At 38.0% G+C, this 14,077-nt stretch overlaps 1 protein-coding gene across 2 annotated transcripts in view; it reads right to left on the bottom strand.

Annotated features, from left to right (window-relative positions):
- The window catches only part of LOC123554364 (kinesin-associated protein 3-like), a 259,985-nt gene that overhangs the window by 67,272 nt on the left and 178,636 nt on the right, over positions 1 to 14,077 (bottom strand). For both annotated transcript variants that reach the window (XR_008367194.1, XM_045344464.2), the window contains exon 13: positions 9,786 to 9,884. Coding sequence is in view for 1 of the 2 variants with exons in the window: in XM_045344464.2 (XP_045200399.1) it covers positions 9,786 to 9,884 (99 nt within the window). In the remaining variant the exon portion in view is untranslated. The remainder of the gene's footprint in view (positions 1 to 9,785; positions 9,885 to 14,077) is intronic.

Genomic DNA, 14,077 nt, shown 5'->3' with positions numbered 1-14,077 from the left:
CAGCAGCCAATGCTCGATAATTCAAATTGCTGTCCCTGAAGCAGGAAATTTTACCCTAAATGTTAAAATATCTATAGAGTTTCAATTTAGTGTCTGCATTAGTTTTGGAGATAGTAGCTTGCATGCAAAACTTTAATCAGGAAGTCCAAAAGGGGGCATAATTTGGCCAAAATGCTTGTCAGAGTTATGGAACTTGATGCTATCACTTAGGTGTAGCTAACGGTGAGGTGCGTAAGATGCAGTGTATTCAAAACATGTGGGCAAAACTTGTCCTTAACAGAAGGAAATTTGACAGTTCTAAACAAGCACTGTGACCTACATTGGTTGCCGGTGAAAGCAAGGATTGAGTTTAAGATACTTTCTTTCAAGTATAGCTGTCACACTGGCAGAGCACCAATGTATTTAACAGAATTATTAACACAGTATACTCCTAGTAGACAAGGTTTGAGATCATCAGAAAAGTCTGAATGTCGTTATGTTGTTCAATACAACAAGTGCAAAACATTCAATGATAGAAGTTTCTGTACTATTGGTCCAAAACTGTGGAATGAACTGCCATTAGAACTACGCAAAAGTAAATCACTTGTCACATTCAAAAAAAAATCTTAAGACACTGTATTTCAGAGACTTTGTGTCATTGTTCTAAACTTTTTGATAACTGTTTTACATGCGATAGAAGCAGATGATAGTTTTTAAATTTTTGTAAGGTTTTACATTTCAACATCTATATTTTCAAGGTTTGTTAAATTAAACGTAATTGTTGGTACAGGCTCTATGGATAGGATAGTGTGTAGCATTTCTTTTTTTCAAATAATCTGTCATAGAACGACCATGTTTACTCTATATCCAAAAAAGCGAACAACAGTCTCTCATTCCTCAGGCAGAACCTGACCAGCTGCCCTTCCAACATGAAGGCTCAATGCTACAAGTCCCTGGTCAGACCAATCATGGAATATGCAGCTCCTGCATGGGACCCACACACCACTAACAACATCAATAAGCTGGAAGCGGTCCAAAGACGTGCGGCCCGGTTCGTAACCAGTGACTACCGCCGCACAAGTAGTACCAGCAAGATGATTTCCACTCTAGGATGGCAATCACTCCAACAACGTAGAGCTGACAGTAAGCTGATTCTAGTGTACAGGATCACACATTGTCTCGTGGACATACCCGCATCGGCATATTTCCACCCTGCCACACTGGCAACTCGAGGACATACCTCGAAGTACTATTTACCATTCTGTCGTACAGAACTACTCCGCCATTCCTTCTTCCCATCTGCCATTCGACTTTGGAATCAACTTCCGGAAGAAGTTGCCATGTCCCAGACCTTAGACAGCTTCAAGGCGGGACTCCAGGGCCTCCAACACTAGACGCACTCCATGATTTTATCATCTTTTAAATCTGCACAATGTTTACGCCTCACTGTCACCTTGTACATAGTTCACCAAGTGCGTCGATGCTCCAGAGTGGACCCTGTACTTTATCCGGAAGAAGAAGAAGGATAGCACCATTAACCAGAGAGTTTGAACCTGTATATGCAGCCCGTTTGGGCGTACCAGATGCTTTCAGCACTGGTTATCGCAATAGAGGTAAAATCACCTCAGGGGAAAGGGTGCAGTCACGACATTTTGTTTAAATAAGGCTGTAATGATTGTTATCATTATTGTCGTTATTATTACTGTTATTACTGTAATTATGTACAACGCCATTGAATATGTCAATGTATAGAAATAAGCATTTAATCTATTCAGTTTCAGTTTCAGTTAGATTTATAACCCCCGAAGACACCTCTGAAGTTTCAATTCAATATCTGCATTAGTTTTGGAGATAGTAACTTGCATGTAAAACTTTAACCAGGATTTTCCAAGTCCAAAAGGGGGCATAATTTGGCCAAAATACATGTTTGAGTTATGGGACCTGACCTAGTGAGGATGGTAATTGACCTAGAAAACAAGTGAATGAAGTATTGCCATGCAATACAAAGTCCCCTACTGGAAGGCACCTAATTTTCTCTACTGCAGCATAACATAACGAACTGATATCTGCCAATGATATATATACAATATTGTACTATCTATGCAATATGTTATAACAAAACACTTGGATTAAAATTTGCATATATAAAAACCTAGTTGTTTTCATATGGAATTTTTTTGGCATTTATAAAAAAGTTATCATATAAGTTATTTATAGTAAAAACAAAGGGTAATTAATCCTTAAAAAAAAAAAAAAAAGAAACTCTTAACCAGGTAGAGATATGTCAAAATACACCTAAAAATTGGATGTAACATGCATGTTGTACCATAGAAAAGTGGTCTCCATTTTTCCCTACAACCAGTAATAAACAAGAGCACCGCCTTGCGGGTGCTGACGCTCATCTGATTTTTTTTGTATAATAGAAATATTGTCCTACCCATGATTTTCTAAGTCTAAAAAGGGCCATCATTCTGGCAAAAAGCAGGATAGAGTTATGTTTCCTGATGTACAGTGTCCAATTATCATGGTGAAAAACTGTTGCAAGTTTTAAAGCAATAGCTTTGATAGTTTATTAGAAAAGTTGACTTAAACATAATACTTAACCAAGAAATGATTTTCTAAGTCCAAAAGGGGCAATAATTATTGCAAAAAGCAGGATGGAGTTATGTTGCTTGCTGTACAGGGTCAGCTTATGATGGTGAACAAGTGTTGCAAGTTTCAAAGCAATAGCTTTGATAGTTTAAGAGAAAAAGTTGACCTAAACATAAAACTTAACCAAGAAATCTGATATTTTCTAAGTCCAAAAGGGGCCATAAATCTTGCAAAAAGCAGGATGGAGTTATGTTTCTTGCTGTACAGGGTCAGCCTATGATGGTAAACAAGTGTTGCAAGTTTCAAAGCAATAGCTTTGATAGTTTAAGAGAAAAAGTTGACCTAAACATAAAACTTAACCAAGAAATCTGATATTTTCTAAGTCCATAAGGGGCCATAAATCTTGCAAAAAGCAGGATGGAGTTATGTTTCTTGCTGTACAGGGTCAGCCTATGATGGTAAACAAGTGTTGCAAGTTTCAAAGCAATAGCTTTGATAGTTTAGGATAAAAGCTGACCTAAACATAAAACTTAACCAAGAAAACTGATTTTCGAAGTCCAAAAGGGGCAATAATTCTTGCAAAAAGCAAGATGGAGTTATGTTTCTTGATGTACAGGGTCTGCTTATGATGGTGAACAAGTATTCCAAGTTTCAAAGCAATAGCTTTGATAGTTTAGGAGAAAAGTTGACCTAAACATAAAACTTAACCAAGAAATCTGATATTTTCTAAGTGCAAAAGGGGCCATAAATCTTGCAAAAAGCAAGATGGAGTTATGTTTCTTGCTATACAGGGTCAGCTGATGATGGTGAACAAGTATTCCAAGTTTCAAAGCAATAGCTTTGATAGTTTAGGAGAAAAGCTGACCTAAACATATAACTTAACCAGGCAACGCCGACGCAGACGCAGACGCCGACAACCGCTCAAGTGATGACAATAACTCATCATTTTTTTTTCAAAAAATCAGATGAGCTAAAAAGTTACAATAGTAAAAACAAAAGGACATAATTCTAAAAACAAGGGTGCCTCATGGTGGTGAACATTTGTGCCAAGTTACATCAAATTCCCTCCATGCATGAAGAAGAAATGCTCTGGACAAAGTCATTCTTGAATTTGACCTTTGACCTCTAAGTATGACCTTGACCTTAGACCTAGGTACCTGGTTTTGCGCATGACATGTTGTCTCATCCAGGGGAATATTTGTGCCAACTGATATTTAAATCCTGTTTCGCATGACAAAGTTATAGACATGACAGGAAAAAAATCCTATTGACCTTTGATTTCAAAGTGTGACCTTGACCTTTAAGCTATGGTGCTGGGTGTTGTGCATGACAAGTCATCTCATCATGAGGAGCATTTATGCCAAGAAATATTGTAATCCCTTGATGGATGACAAAAGTTCTGGACCGGACAGGAAAAAAAACCCTATTGACCTTTGACCTCCAATTTTGACCTTTGACCTCAAATTGTGACCTTGACCATTGAGCTAGGGGCCTGGGTTTTGTGCATGACATGTTGTCTCATCATTGGGAACATTTGTGCCAAGTAATATTAAAATCCCTTCATGGATGGCAGAGTTATGGACTGGACAGGAAAAAAGCCCTGTTGACCTTTGACCCCCAATTGTGACCTGGACCTTTGAGCAAGGGCTCCGGGATATGCACATGACACGTTGTCTCATCATGGGTAACATTTGTGCCACTTAATGAATGACAGAGTTACGGACCGGACACGAAACAGACCTGGTTCATGCCATGTTAACATTTGACTGCTAAGTGTGACCTTGACCTTTGAGCTAGGGGTCTGAAAGTTGTGCATGACACATCATCTTATTATGAGGTACATTTGTGCCAAGTGATATTAAAATCCCTTCATGGATGGCAGAGTTATGGACCGGACAGGAAAAAAGCCCTGTTGACCTTTGACAACCAATTGTGACCTTGACCTTTGAGCTAGGGGTCCAGCTTTTGCGCAAGACATGTAGTCTTATCATGGGGAACATTTGTGCCAAGTAATATTAAAATCCCTTCATGGATGACGGAGTTACAGAACAGACACAAAATTGCGGAAGGATAGATGGACAGACGGACGGAATGACGGCAAAGTGCATTCCTACAGTTCCCGAAACTGGTTTTCAACCAGTAGGGGACTAAAAAAAACAACAGCTGTCCATAAGACAGCGCGCTCCACTATTTGGCGATTTGACAGTAAAATGAATTTATGTCTCAATAAGAGACCTCTACTTTAAGCTACAGTCACACATACGGATATGTCCGTGCGTTGAGGTACCGTGCGGATAGGATTAGTCTGTGGGTGTATAACTACAGAGCAGTACGTCTTAGTACAGGAAAAATGGTGAGAAACAGGAAACAAACACGAACGCGAATAAGTACGGATAGGTACAAGGTACTACGTTGAATTACGTTTTACTGTGCCTCGCAACTTGCCCAGCGCACAGACGGGTCTGCGGTAAACTACATTGAACTATACTCAAGTATGAGCAGCCTCGAATAACTACGTTTGGCTACGGCGAGGTACGTAACAGCACGGATAACTACGTTTAAGTACGTTTAACTATGGATGAATAAGTTTCAGCCAAGTTGGAATAAAGTCACGCTCCAATGGCTATGGTTCGCTCAAACTTTTGTGCATGTTCAAAAGTTTGAGAAACTTGCAAGTTTGGAATAAGTTTTGAATACGTTTTGACCACGTTTTGGTACGGATTAATATGAATGACTACTCTGAGGTATGGCTCAGGTACGGATCGATACAGATTACTACGTTTCTGTCCGTTGCTAGACGTAGCTATCCGCACCTTATGTGTGACTGGGGTATTAAAAGGAAGATACACAAAGATATAAAAAGACACTACTACTCAGAGGGTTAAAGGTAAAGTATGGGTACTGACATTATTTAATGGAATCAAATTATATCAGAAACAAGAGGGTCATCATGACCCTATATCGCTCACCTGTTAAACTTGGCCTTTGAATCATCAAGATAAACATTCTGACCAAGTTTCATGCAGATAGTCATAGATGTGGCCTCTACAGTGTGAACAAGCTTTTCCGCTGATCTGAGCAGTGACCTAGTTTTTGACCCAACATGACCCAGTTTCGAACTTGGCCTAGAAATCATCAAGATAAACATTCTGTGCAAGTTTCATGAAGATAGGATCATAAATGTGGCCTCTAGGTTGTTAACAAGCTTTTCCTTTGATTTGACCTGATGACCTAGTTTTTGACATGACATGACCCAGTTTCGATCCAGGCATAGAGATCATTAAGATAAACATTCTGTGCAACTTTGTATCAAATCAAAGCATAAATGAAACCTCTATATGGCTGAAAGGGCCAAAAAAGAAAATTTTGCGCCTTTAAGGGGCATTATCTCTAGAACTCATGATGGAATCTAGCCGGCTTTTGAAAGGAACCGAGATCTTATTGTGACTTAGGTTGTGTGAAAGTTTGGTTAAAATCAAATATAAAATGTCACTTCTTTCGTGTTCATAGGTAAAAATTAACAAAGTTTAGGTCTTTCAGGGGTCAATCAGGGGCCTATGAATGGATCTGACAGATTCATCATGGAATCCAAGAGTTATTGTTGTTAAAGATATTTTGCAAGTTTGTATCAAATCAAACCATAAATGAAGTCTCTATATGGCTGCAAAAGCCAAATTAGCACATTTTGGCCCTTTAAGGGGCCATAACTCTGGACGGGATCTGGTCAGTTTTCGAAAGGAACCGAGATATTATGCCAATACAAGTTGTGTGCAAGTCTGATTAAAATTGACTGCAAAATGTGGTCTCTATCGTGTTCACAAGAAATTGTGAATGGACGGACGACGGACAAAATGTGACCACAAAAGCTCACCCTGTCACTACATGACAGGACAGCTAAAAACAGTCCAAGAAACTACATGCACATAAAGTATAAAGAAGTTTGTCAAAACATTTAAGTATGAAAGGGGCATTATTTGGTCAATAATACAAACCAGAGTTATTGGGATTGTTACCACACATGCAGATGATGATGATAAAGATATATTTATATATTTTGAGTTTCAAGTCATCTTATGTAGTACCAAAGTTATGTCCAGAAAACAAAGTTTGTCAAAATATTTAAGTATGAAAGGGGCATAATTTGGTCAAAAATACAAATCAGAGTTATGGGGGTTGTTACCACACATGCAGATGATGATGATGATATAGATACATTTTAAGTTTCAAGTCATTTTCTTATATTGTACTACAGTTATATCCAGAAAGCGAAGATTGCCAAAAAACTTAAGTATGAAAGGTGCATAATTCTGTCAAAAATACAATTAGAGTTATATGGATTGTATCCACACATGCAGATGATAATTATGAACAAGAGGGCCAAGATGGCCCTAGGTCGCTCACCTGAGAAACACACCATAACAGTGTAAACATGTTTGACCTAGTGATTTAATGGAAACAAATATTCTGACCAATTTTCATTAAGATTGGACCAAAAATGTGGTCTCTTAAATGTAAACAAGTATTTTCTTCAATTTGACCTAGTGACCTAGTTTTTGAGCCAAGATTACCTACATTCGAACTTGACCTAGATTTGATCAAGGCAATCATTCTGACCAAATTTCATCAACCTCAATTGAAAAATACAGCCTCTATCGCATACAACAGGTTTTTCTTTGACTTGTCCTAGCGACCTAGTTTTTGACCCCAGATGACCCATATTCAAACTTGACTTTAATTTCATCAAGGCAATCATTCTGACCAAATTTCATGAAGATCAATTGAAAAATACAGTCTCTATTGCATACACAAGGTTTTTCTTTGATTTGACCGTGTGACCTAGTTTTTGATCCTAGATGACCCATATTCAAACACCTCCTAGATTTCAAACCTGGCCTAGATTTTATCAAGGCAATCATTCTGACAAAATTTCATGAAGATCATTTGAAAAATACAGCCTCTATCGCATACACAAGGTTTTTTCTTTGATTTGACCTAGTGACCTAGTTTTTGACCCCAGATGACCAATTTTTCGAACTTGGCCTAGAATTCATCAAGGTAATCATTCTGATCAAAATTCATGAAGATCAATTGAACAAGAAGCTGCGTTCAATAAACGCTTGACGTCCCCGGTGGCATCCTTGTCGATACAAAGCAACTAAATCCAAAACGAGGTCAAGTTCAAGGTCAAACTGAGGTCAGGTGATGTCTGAAGATGAGGAATGGTCACAGGTTACATCTGCATTAGTATCAAGTCATTCTAGTAAAGGGTATTGATGCTAGACAAAACGGTCCCATTTGGTTAACCTCGTATGGATGGACGGACGAACGAATGGACGGACGGACAGGACAATCACTATATGCCTCCGGCATCTACTAAAAATACAGCCTCTATTGCATAAACAAGGTTTTTCTTTGATCTGACCTAGTGACCTAGTTTTTGACCCCAGATAACCCACTTTCGAACTTGGCCTAGATTTCATCAAGGTAATCATCCTGACAAAATTTCATGAAGATCAATTGAAAAATACAGCCTGTATTGCATACACAAGCTAAATGTTGACAGACAGACAGACGCCGAACATCGAGCGATCACAAAAACTCACGAGCTAAAAATATTATAATCTTTAAAGTACCAAAGCTTTCGAAAAAATTTAACATGAAAATAATTCCAAGTATAACAACTTGGTGACCTTGACCTTGGGTATAATGGGCCCAACCCCTGCATATACTTTGTTTGTATGCTGGACAATGTTTATGTGAAGTTACAATAAGATATAAGCAACAGTAACAATGATATGACAGAAAAACAAAGGTTACTGAAAAACTTTAACCTTAAAAATAACCCAAGTATAACACCTTGGTGACCTTGACCTTATGTATAATGGGTCCAGCCCCTGCACAGACTTTGTATGCTGGACAATGTTTATGTGAAGTTACAATAAGATATAAGCAATAGTAACAAAGATTTGACAGAAAAACAAAGGTTGCCGAAAAACTTTAACCTTAAAAATAACCTAAGTATAACAACTTAGTGGCCCTGACCTTGGGTATAGTGGGCCCAGTCCCTGCACATACTTTTTTTGTATGGTGGACAATGTTTATGTGAAGTTACAGTAAGATATAAGAAATAGTAATGAAAATATGACAGAAAAACAAAGGTTGCCGAAAAACTTTAACCAAGAAAGTGACACGCCGATGCTGGGGTGAATAAAATAGCACCCCTATTCTCCAAATAGTGGAGCTAAAAATAAGTTTCAAAGCTATATGCCTTAAAATGATAGCCATATTTTGCATGCTAAAAAACTTTAACCAAGGTGTGACGCCAATGCCAACGCCAGGGTGAGTAGAATAGCTAGACTATTCTTCAAATAGTTGAGCTAAATACAAAGAATCTAGGCGTATCAAAGAAATTGTTACAGGTGTTGAGATGTGGCTGTACTTTCATGAGCCTGACAAAAAAGAAAATGTGGGTAGGTGAAAACAACGAGAGGCCTGTTACTGCTCGGTGGAGCAGAAGCATCAGGCGGATTAAATATGCCCTGTTCTTTGACTCCGATGGAATAGTGGCTCAAGCCCCTGTCCCTGAAAACAGTAGTATTACTGGTACATTTTACAAAGAAAATGTCCTCTGCTGTTCTCGACCACTACATAGCAAAGCGTCCAAGGACAGGGGTGCCTGGCATCAAGCTGCTACATGACAACGTCCTGGTGAGGTTTTACCACACCCACAATATAGCTGTGAACTCTCCCCTTGTGACTTTTGGTTGAACCCATACATTAAATCATGCTTAAAGGGGCGCCGCTTTGCAACGCACAACGATAGTATACCTAAAGAGCGCTTCCAAAATACCTTTTCTGAGTGGCTTTTGTGCCTGGAAAAGTGTGTACAGTCGGGTGGAGAGTACTCTGAAGGTCTGGATAGCCCCTCACTGTTACTACTTTTCAAACGCTCCTCGTATAACACCAGAAAATTTGCAATTACTTTATATTAGCTTGTTTTATTTGGACACGTCATAAAGACTAAATTGCAGTCCTGCAGTTTTCATTGCAGTAAGAACATCATTAGGTATATTTAAAAGCATAGATGCCTAAATAAATTAAATCAAAACTATATTGCTTGTAATAATTTTAATTTAAAATGTAAATTTCTTGAAATGAATGAGTTTAGCTGTATGATCACTGAGTATAGATATTGGTATGAGTTCAAAGGATACGAGTTTCTTTGATTATAACTTCTCGTGTAGACTCGTGGAATATCATCTGGTAGAACACATACACAATCTGACATACCATCTCATCATCCTCTTGTTTGGCTGAAAATAAGATCAAAACATGTAGTTTAAACTTTCATCTACTTCTGCTGAGAGGGTTTCCACAACTATGTCATTTTTTAGCCAAGGGCATCATGCCCATTCCCCCACTTCACACTGATTGGTACAGAAAAAGTTCATCACTTTTATTAACTATACTTGCTGACTGTTTCACTGATTTCTGCCTTAGGCCAAAGGTCATTAACTCCCTGAAGCCGATATCATAATATACCTGCTATGGCGAGATAAGAATTACCACCTGACGTTGAAGAACATTATCTGATCTTATCATAATCACACTCGCATGCAGTCAATTGAAATCATGCACTGAAATATTATTAACATGACTGTAAATCATACTATACTTATAAAGTCTTCCAAGTTTAAACAAATACTTATATATATCCACTTTCGTCCCTAACTTATATCCAAATAGAATAATAATTTCACTTCGAAACATTCACCATTTTTACACACCTATTGCGTTTAATAAGTATTTGAACATTTCCGATTTTATTACTTTTTTCACATGTAAACACATTAAATTCCAACAAGAGGGCCATGATGGCCCTATATCGCTCACCTGTTATCATTGCACTTGAGGACAAGAAGGTCCTCCAAAAAAATATCTAAGTCCAAAGGACAGGAACAACAAAGGGAAGAAATCTAACCAAAAAGAAAAAAAAATTCTTACAAGGTACAGATATGTCAAAATACACCTAAAAATTGGAGGTACCATCCATGTTGTACTACAGAAAAGTGGTCTCGGTTTTTTCCTATGGCCAATAATAAAAAAGTTACTAAAAATAAGCTATTTATAGTAATGTAAAAGGGAAATAATTAAAAAAAATTATTGTAAGTGAACAAAAGAAGGATCTGCCAAATAAATCTGTTGACATCAATGAAATTTCAGATCAGTATCTTCGTTAGTTAAGGATATATACCCATTTTAATTTGAAATAAAGGGAGGTAATCTGACATAAAATCAGTCCATAGTTATCTACCCTGATTGGCTCAGTCCAACTAATGACAATAATGAAATTTCAAATAAGTCCTATAAGTACTTACTGATTTGTCATGGAATCCAAGATTTATTGTTGTTGAAGATATTTTGGAAGTTTGTATCAAATAAAACCATAAATGAAATATCTATATGGCTGCAAAAGCCAAAATAGTAAATTTTGGACCTTTAAGGGGCCATAACTCTGGAACCCATAATGGAATCTCGCCAGTTCAAGAAAGGAACCGAGATCTTGTGGTAATACAAGTTGTGTGCAAGTTTGGTTAAAATAAAATCATAAATGAAGCTGCTATTGTGCAGACAAGGTCAAAATAGCTAATTTTGGCCCTTTCAGGGGCCATAACTCTGGAACCCATAAAGGGATCTGGCCGGTTTAAAAAAGGAACCAAGATCTTATGGTGACACAAGTTTTGTGCAAGTTCGATTAAATTCAAATCATAAATGAAGCTGCTATTGTGCAGACAAGGTCAAAATAGCTAATTATGGCCCTTTCAGGGGCCATAACTCTGGAACCCATAATGGAATTTCACCAGTTGAAAAAAGGAACCAAGATCTTATGCTGATACAAGTTGTGTGCAAGTTTGGTTAAAATAAAATCATAAATGAAGCTGCTATTGTGCAGACAAGGTCAAAATAGCTAATTCTGGCCCTTTCAGGGGCCATAACTCTGGAACCCATATTGGAATCTGGCCAGTTCAAGAAAAGAACCAAGATCGTATGGTGATACAAGTTGTGTGCCAGTTTGGTAAAAATCAAGTTATAAATAAAGCTGCTATTGTGCAGACAAGGTCAAAATAGCTAATTTTGGCCCTTTCAGGGGCCATAACTCTGGAACCCATAATGGGATCTGGCCAGTTCAAGAAAGGAACCGAGACCTTATGGTGATACAAGTTGTGTGCAAGTTTGGTTAAAATAAAATCATAAATGAAACCACTATCGTGCAGACAAGAAATTGTTGACGGACGCACGGACTGACGACGAACGACGGACGAAGGGTGATCACAAAAGCTCACCTTGTCACTATGTGACAGGTGAGCTAATAAATAGAAATACATTATTAACACAGAGTATTTACATCAGCATTACTTAAAATTAACACCCATTTTTGAGTGAATATCGATGGTTTATTTTGATGTAAATTAATTTCTAAACATGTACACAAACGTTGTGTGACACGCACTGAGACAGTTAAGTTGTAATATTTACACCCATCTTTGAAGAATTATTAAATTTACAAAAAGCGTTTATTTACACTCATTTTTATGTATGAAACATGTTTTGCTGTGTTATTTTAATCCATTTGAATTTAATGCGATGTAAGTGTACGAATATTTCAGCTTTCTAAAACTTAACGTTTTCCGACCATTCGTTTCTCTGATAATGAAATTTCATCGTCGGAATCATCATCCGACAGAATTGATATGTCAAAATCAGCATAATAATGAATTTCTTCAATGCAAGAAAAATCTCTGGCAGCCGACATTATTTTAATCTTTTGAAATACAGTATGAACGAAACACAGCGGAGTTCGTCTTTTTTATTTCCTTTACCGCATATTTACAAACATTTATTTTAACAAGGAAACTAATTATTAGCATAATTAATAATTTTAACATCTAAGAAATAATAGCCGGTATGCAAAATAATTTTGCTTTTATCAGGATTATCAAAAATTAACAAGTATGTGACGTAATCAGCATGATCTTGGTGCCGCGACTATACTCGTCAATCGCCCTCCTGGGGAGTCCTGATAACGCGCGTATAGTCAGATATTGATGCTACGGGGGTAGAAAATATAGCGCCTTTAGTCGCATTTCGGCCCCAAGGAGTTAAACCCAGTCTTGAGGCAAATCTCAAAATCAGATTTGTTGTTTCTGAGCTCTGCACTGAAACTGACCAAGTTGCAATGTGAAACTTGTCTGATATATCAGTTTTAAACCTTACAGCCAGTACTTGTGCCTTATAAAGACTGCAATAAACAAGAGCTGTCTCCATAGGATGACACATGCCCCCGATGGCACTTTGAATGAATAGTTATGGCCGATGTTAGAGTTAAGGACCTTTGACCTATGGAGCTGGGTCTTGCGCGCGACACGTCATCTTACTGTGTCACACATTCATGCGTAATTATTTTAAAATCCATGCATGAATGACAATGATATGGACCGGACACGCCCATCAATGCACTATCATGAAAAATGACCTTTAATGTCTGAGTGTGACCTTGACCTTTGAGCTACGGACCTGGGTCTTGCGTGCGACACGTCGTCTTACTGTGGTACACATTCATGCCAAGTTATTTGAAAATCCATCCATCGATGACAAAGATATGGACCGGACACGCCCATCAATGCACTATCCTTTAACGTCTAAGTGTGACCTTGACCTTTGAGCTACGGACCTGGGTCTTGCGCGCGACACGTCGTCTTACTGTGGTACACATTCATGCCAAGTTATTTGAAAATCCATCCATCGATGACAAAGATATGGACCGGACATGCCCATCAATGCACTATCCTTTAACGTCTAAGTGTGACCTTGACATTTGAGCTACGGACCTGGGTCTTGCGCGCGACACGTCGTCTTACTGTGGTACACATTCATGCCAAGTTATTTGAAAATCCATCCATCGATGACAAAGATATGGACCGGACACGCCCATCAATGCACTATCCTTTAATGTCTAAGTGTGACCTTGACCTTTGAGCTACGGGCCTGGGTCTTGCGCGCGACACGTCGCCTTACTGTGGTACACATTCATGCCAAGTTATTTGAAAATCCATCCATCGATGACAAAGATATGGACCGACACGAAAATTGCGGACAGACTGACAGACCGACAGACAGACTGACTGACAGACCGACAGACGGTTCAAAAACTATATGCCTCCCTTCGGGGGCATAAAAATATAAAATTCAAACCTGTAATTTCTGTGATGAAAGTCTAATACCACTACATCTGAAGAAGTGCACATCTCTTATTGTTACTAGACATAAATACTTGAAATTTTAGTTTATGTACAACATGCATAGAGGCCAGTAGGTTTATCAAAGTATACAAAGAAAGGAGTAAGATTTTTTTATCAAAGCGAAAGTCAAGTCTACTTTATATTATTGAATTACCACTAACAGCATCAAATTAAGGCTTAAACTTGATTAATTAATTCTTTTTATT

The sequence above is a fragment of the Mercenaria mercenaria genome, chromosome 15 (genome assembly GCF_021730395.1).
Source record: "Mercenaria mercenaria strain notata chromosome 15, MADL_Memer_1, whole genome shotgun sequence".
Lineage (NCBI taxonomy): Eukaryota > Metazoa > Mollusca > Bivalvia > Venerida > Veneridae > Mercenaria > Mercenaria mercenaria.
This window is presented reverse-complemented; position numbering and strand designations above follow the sequence as displayed.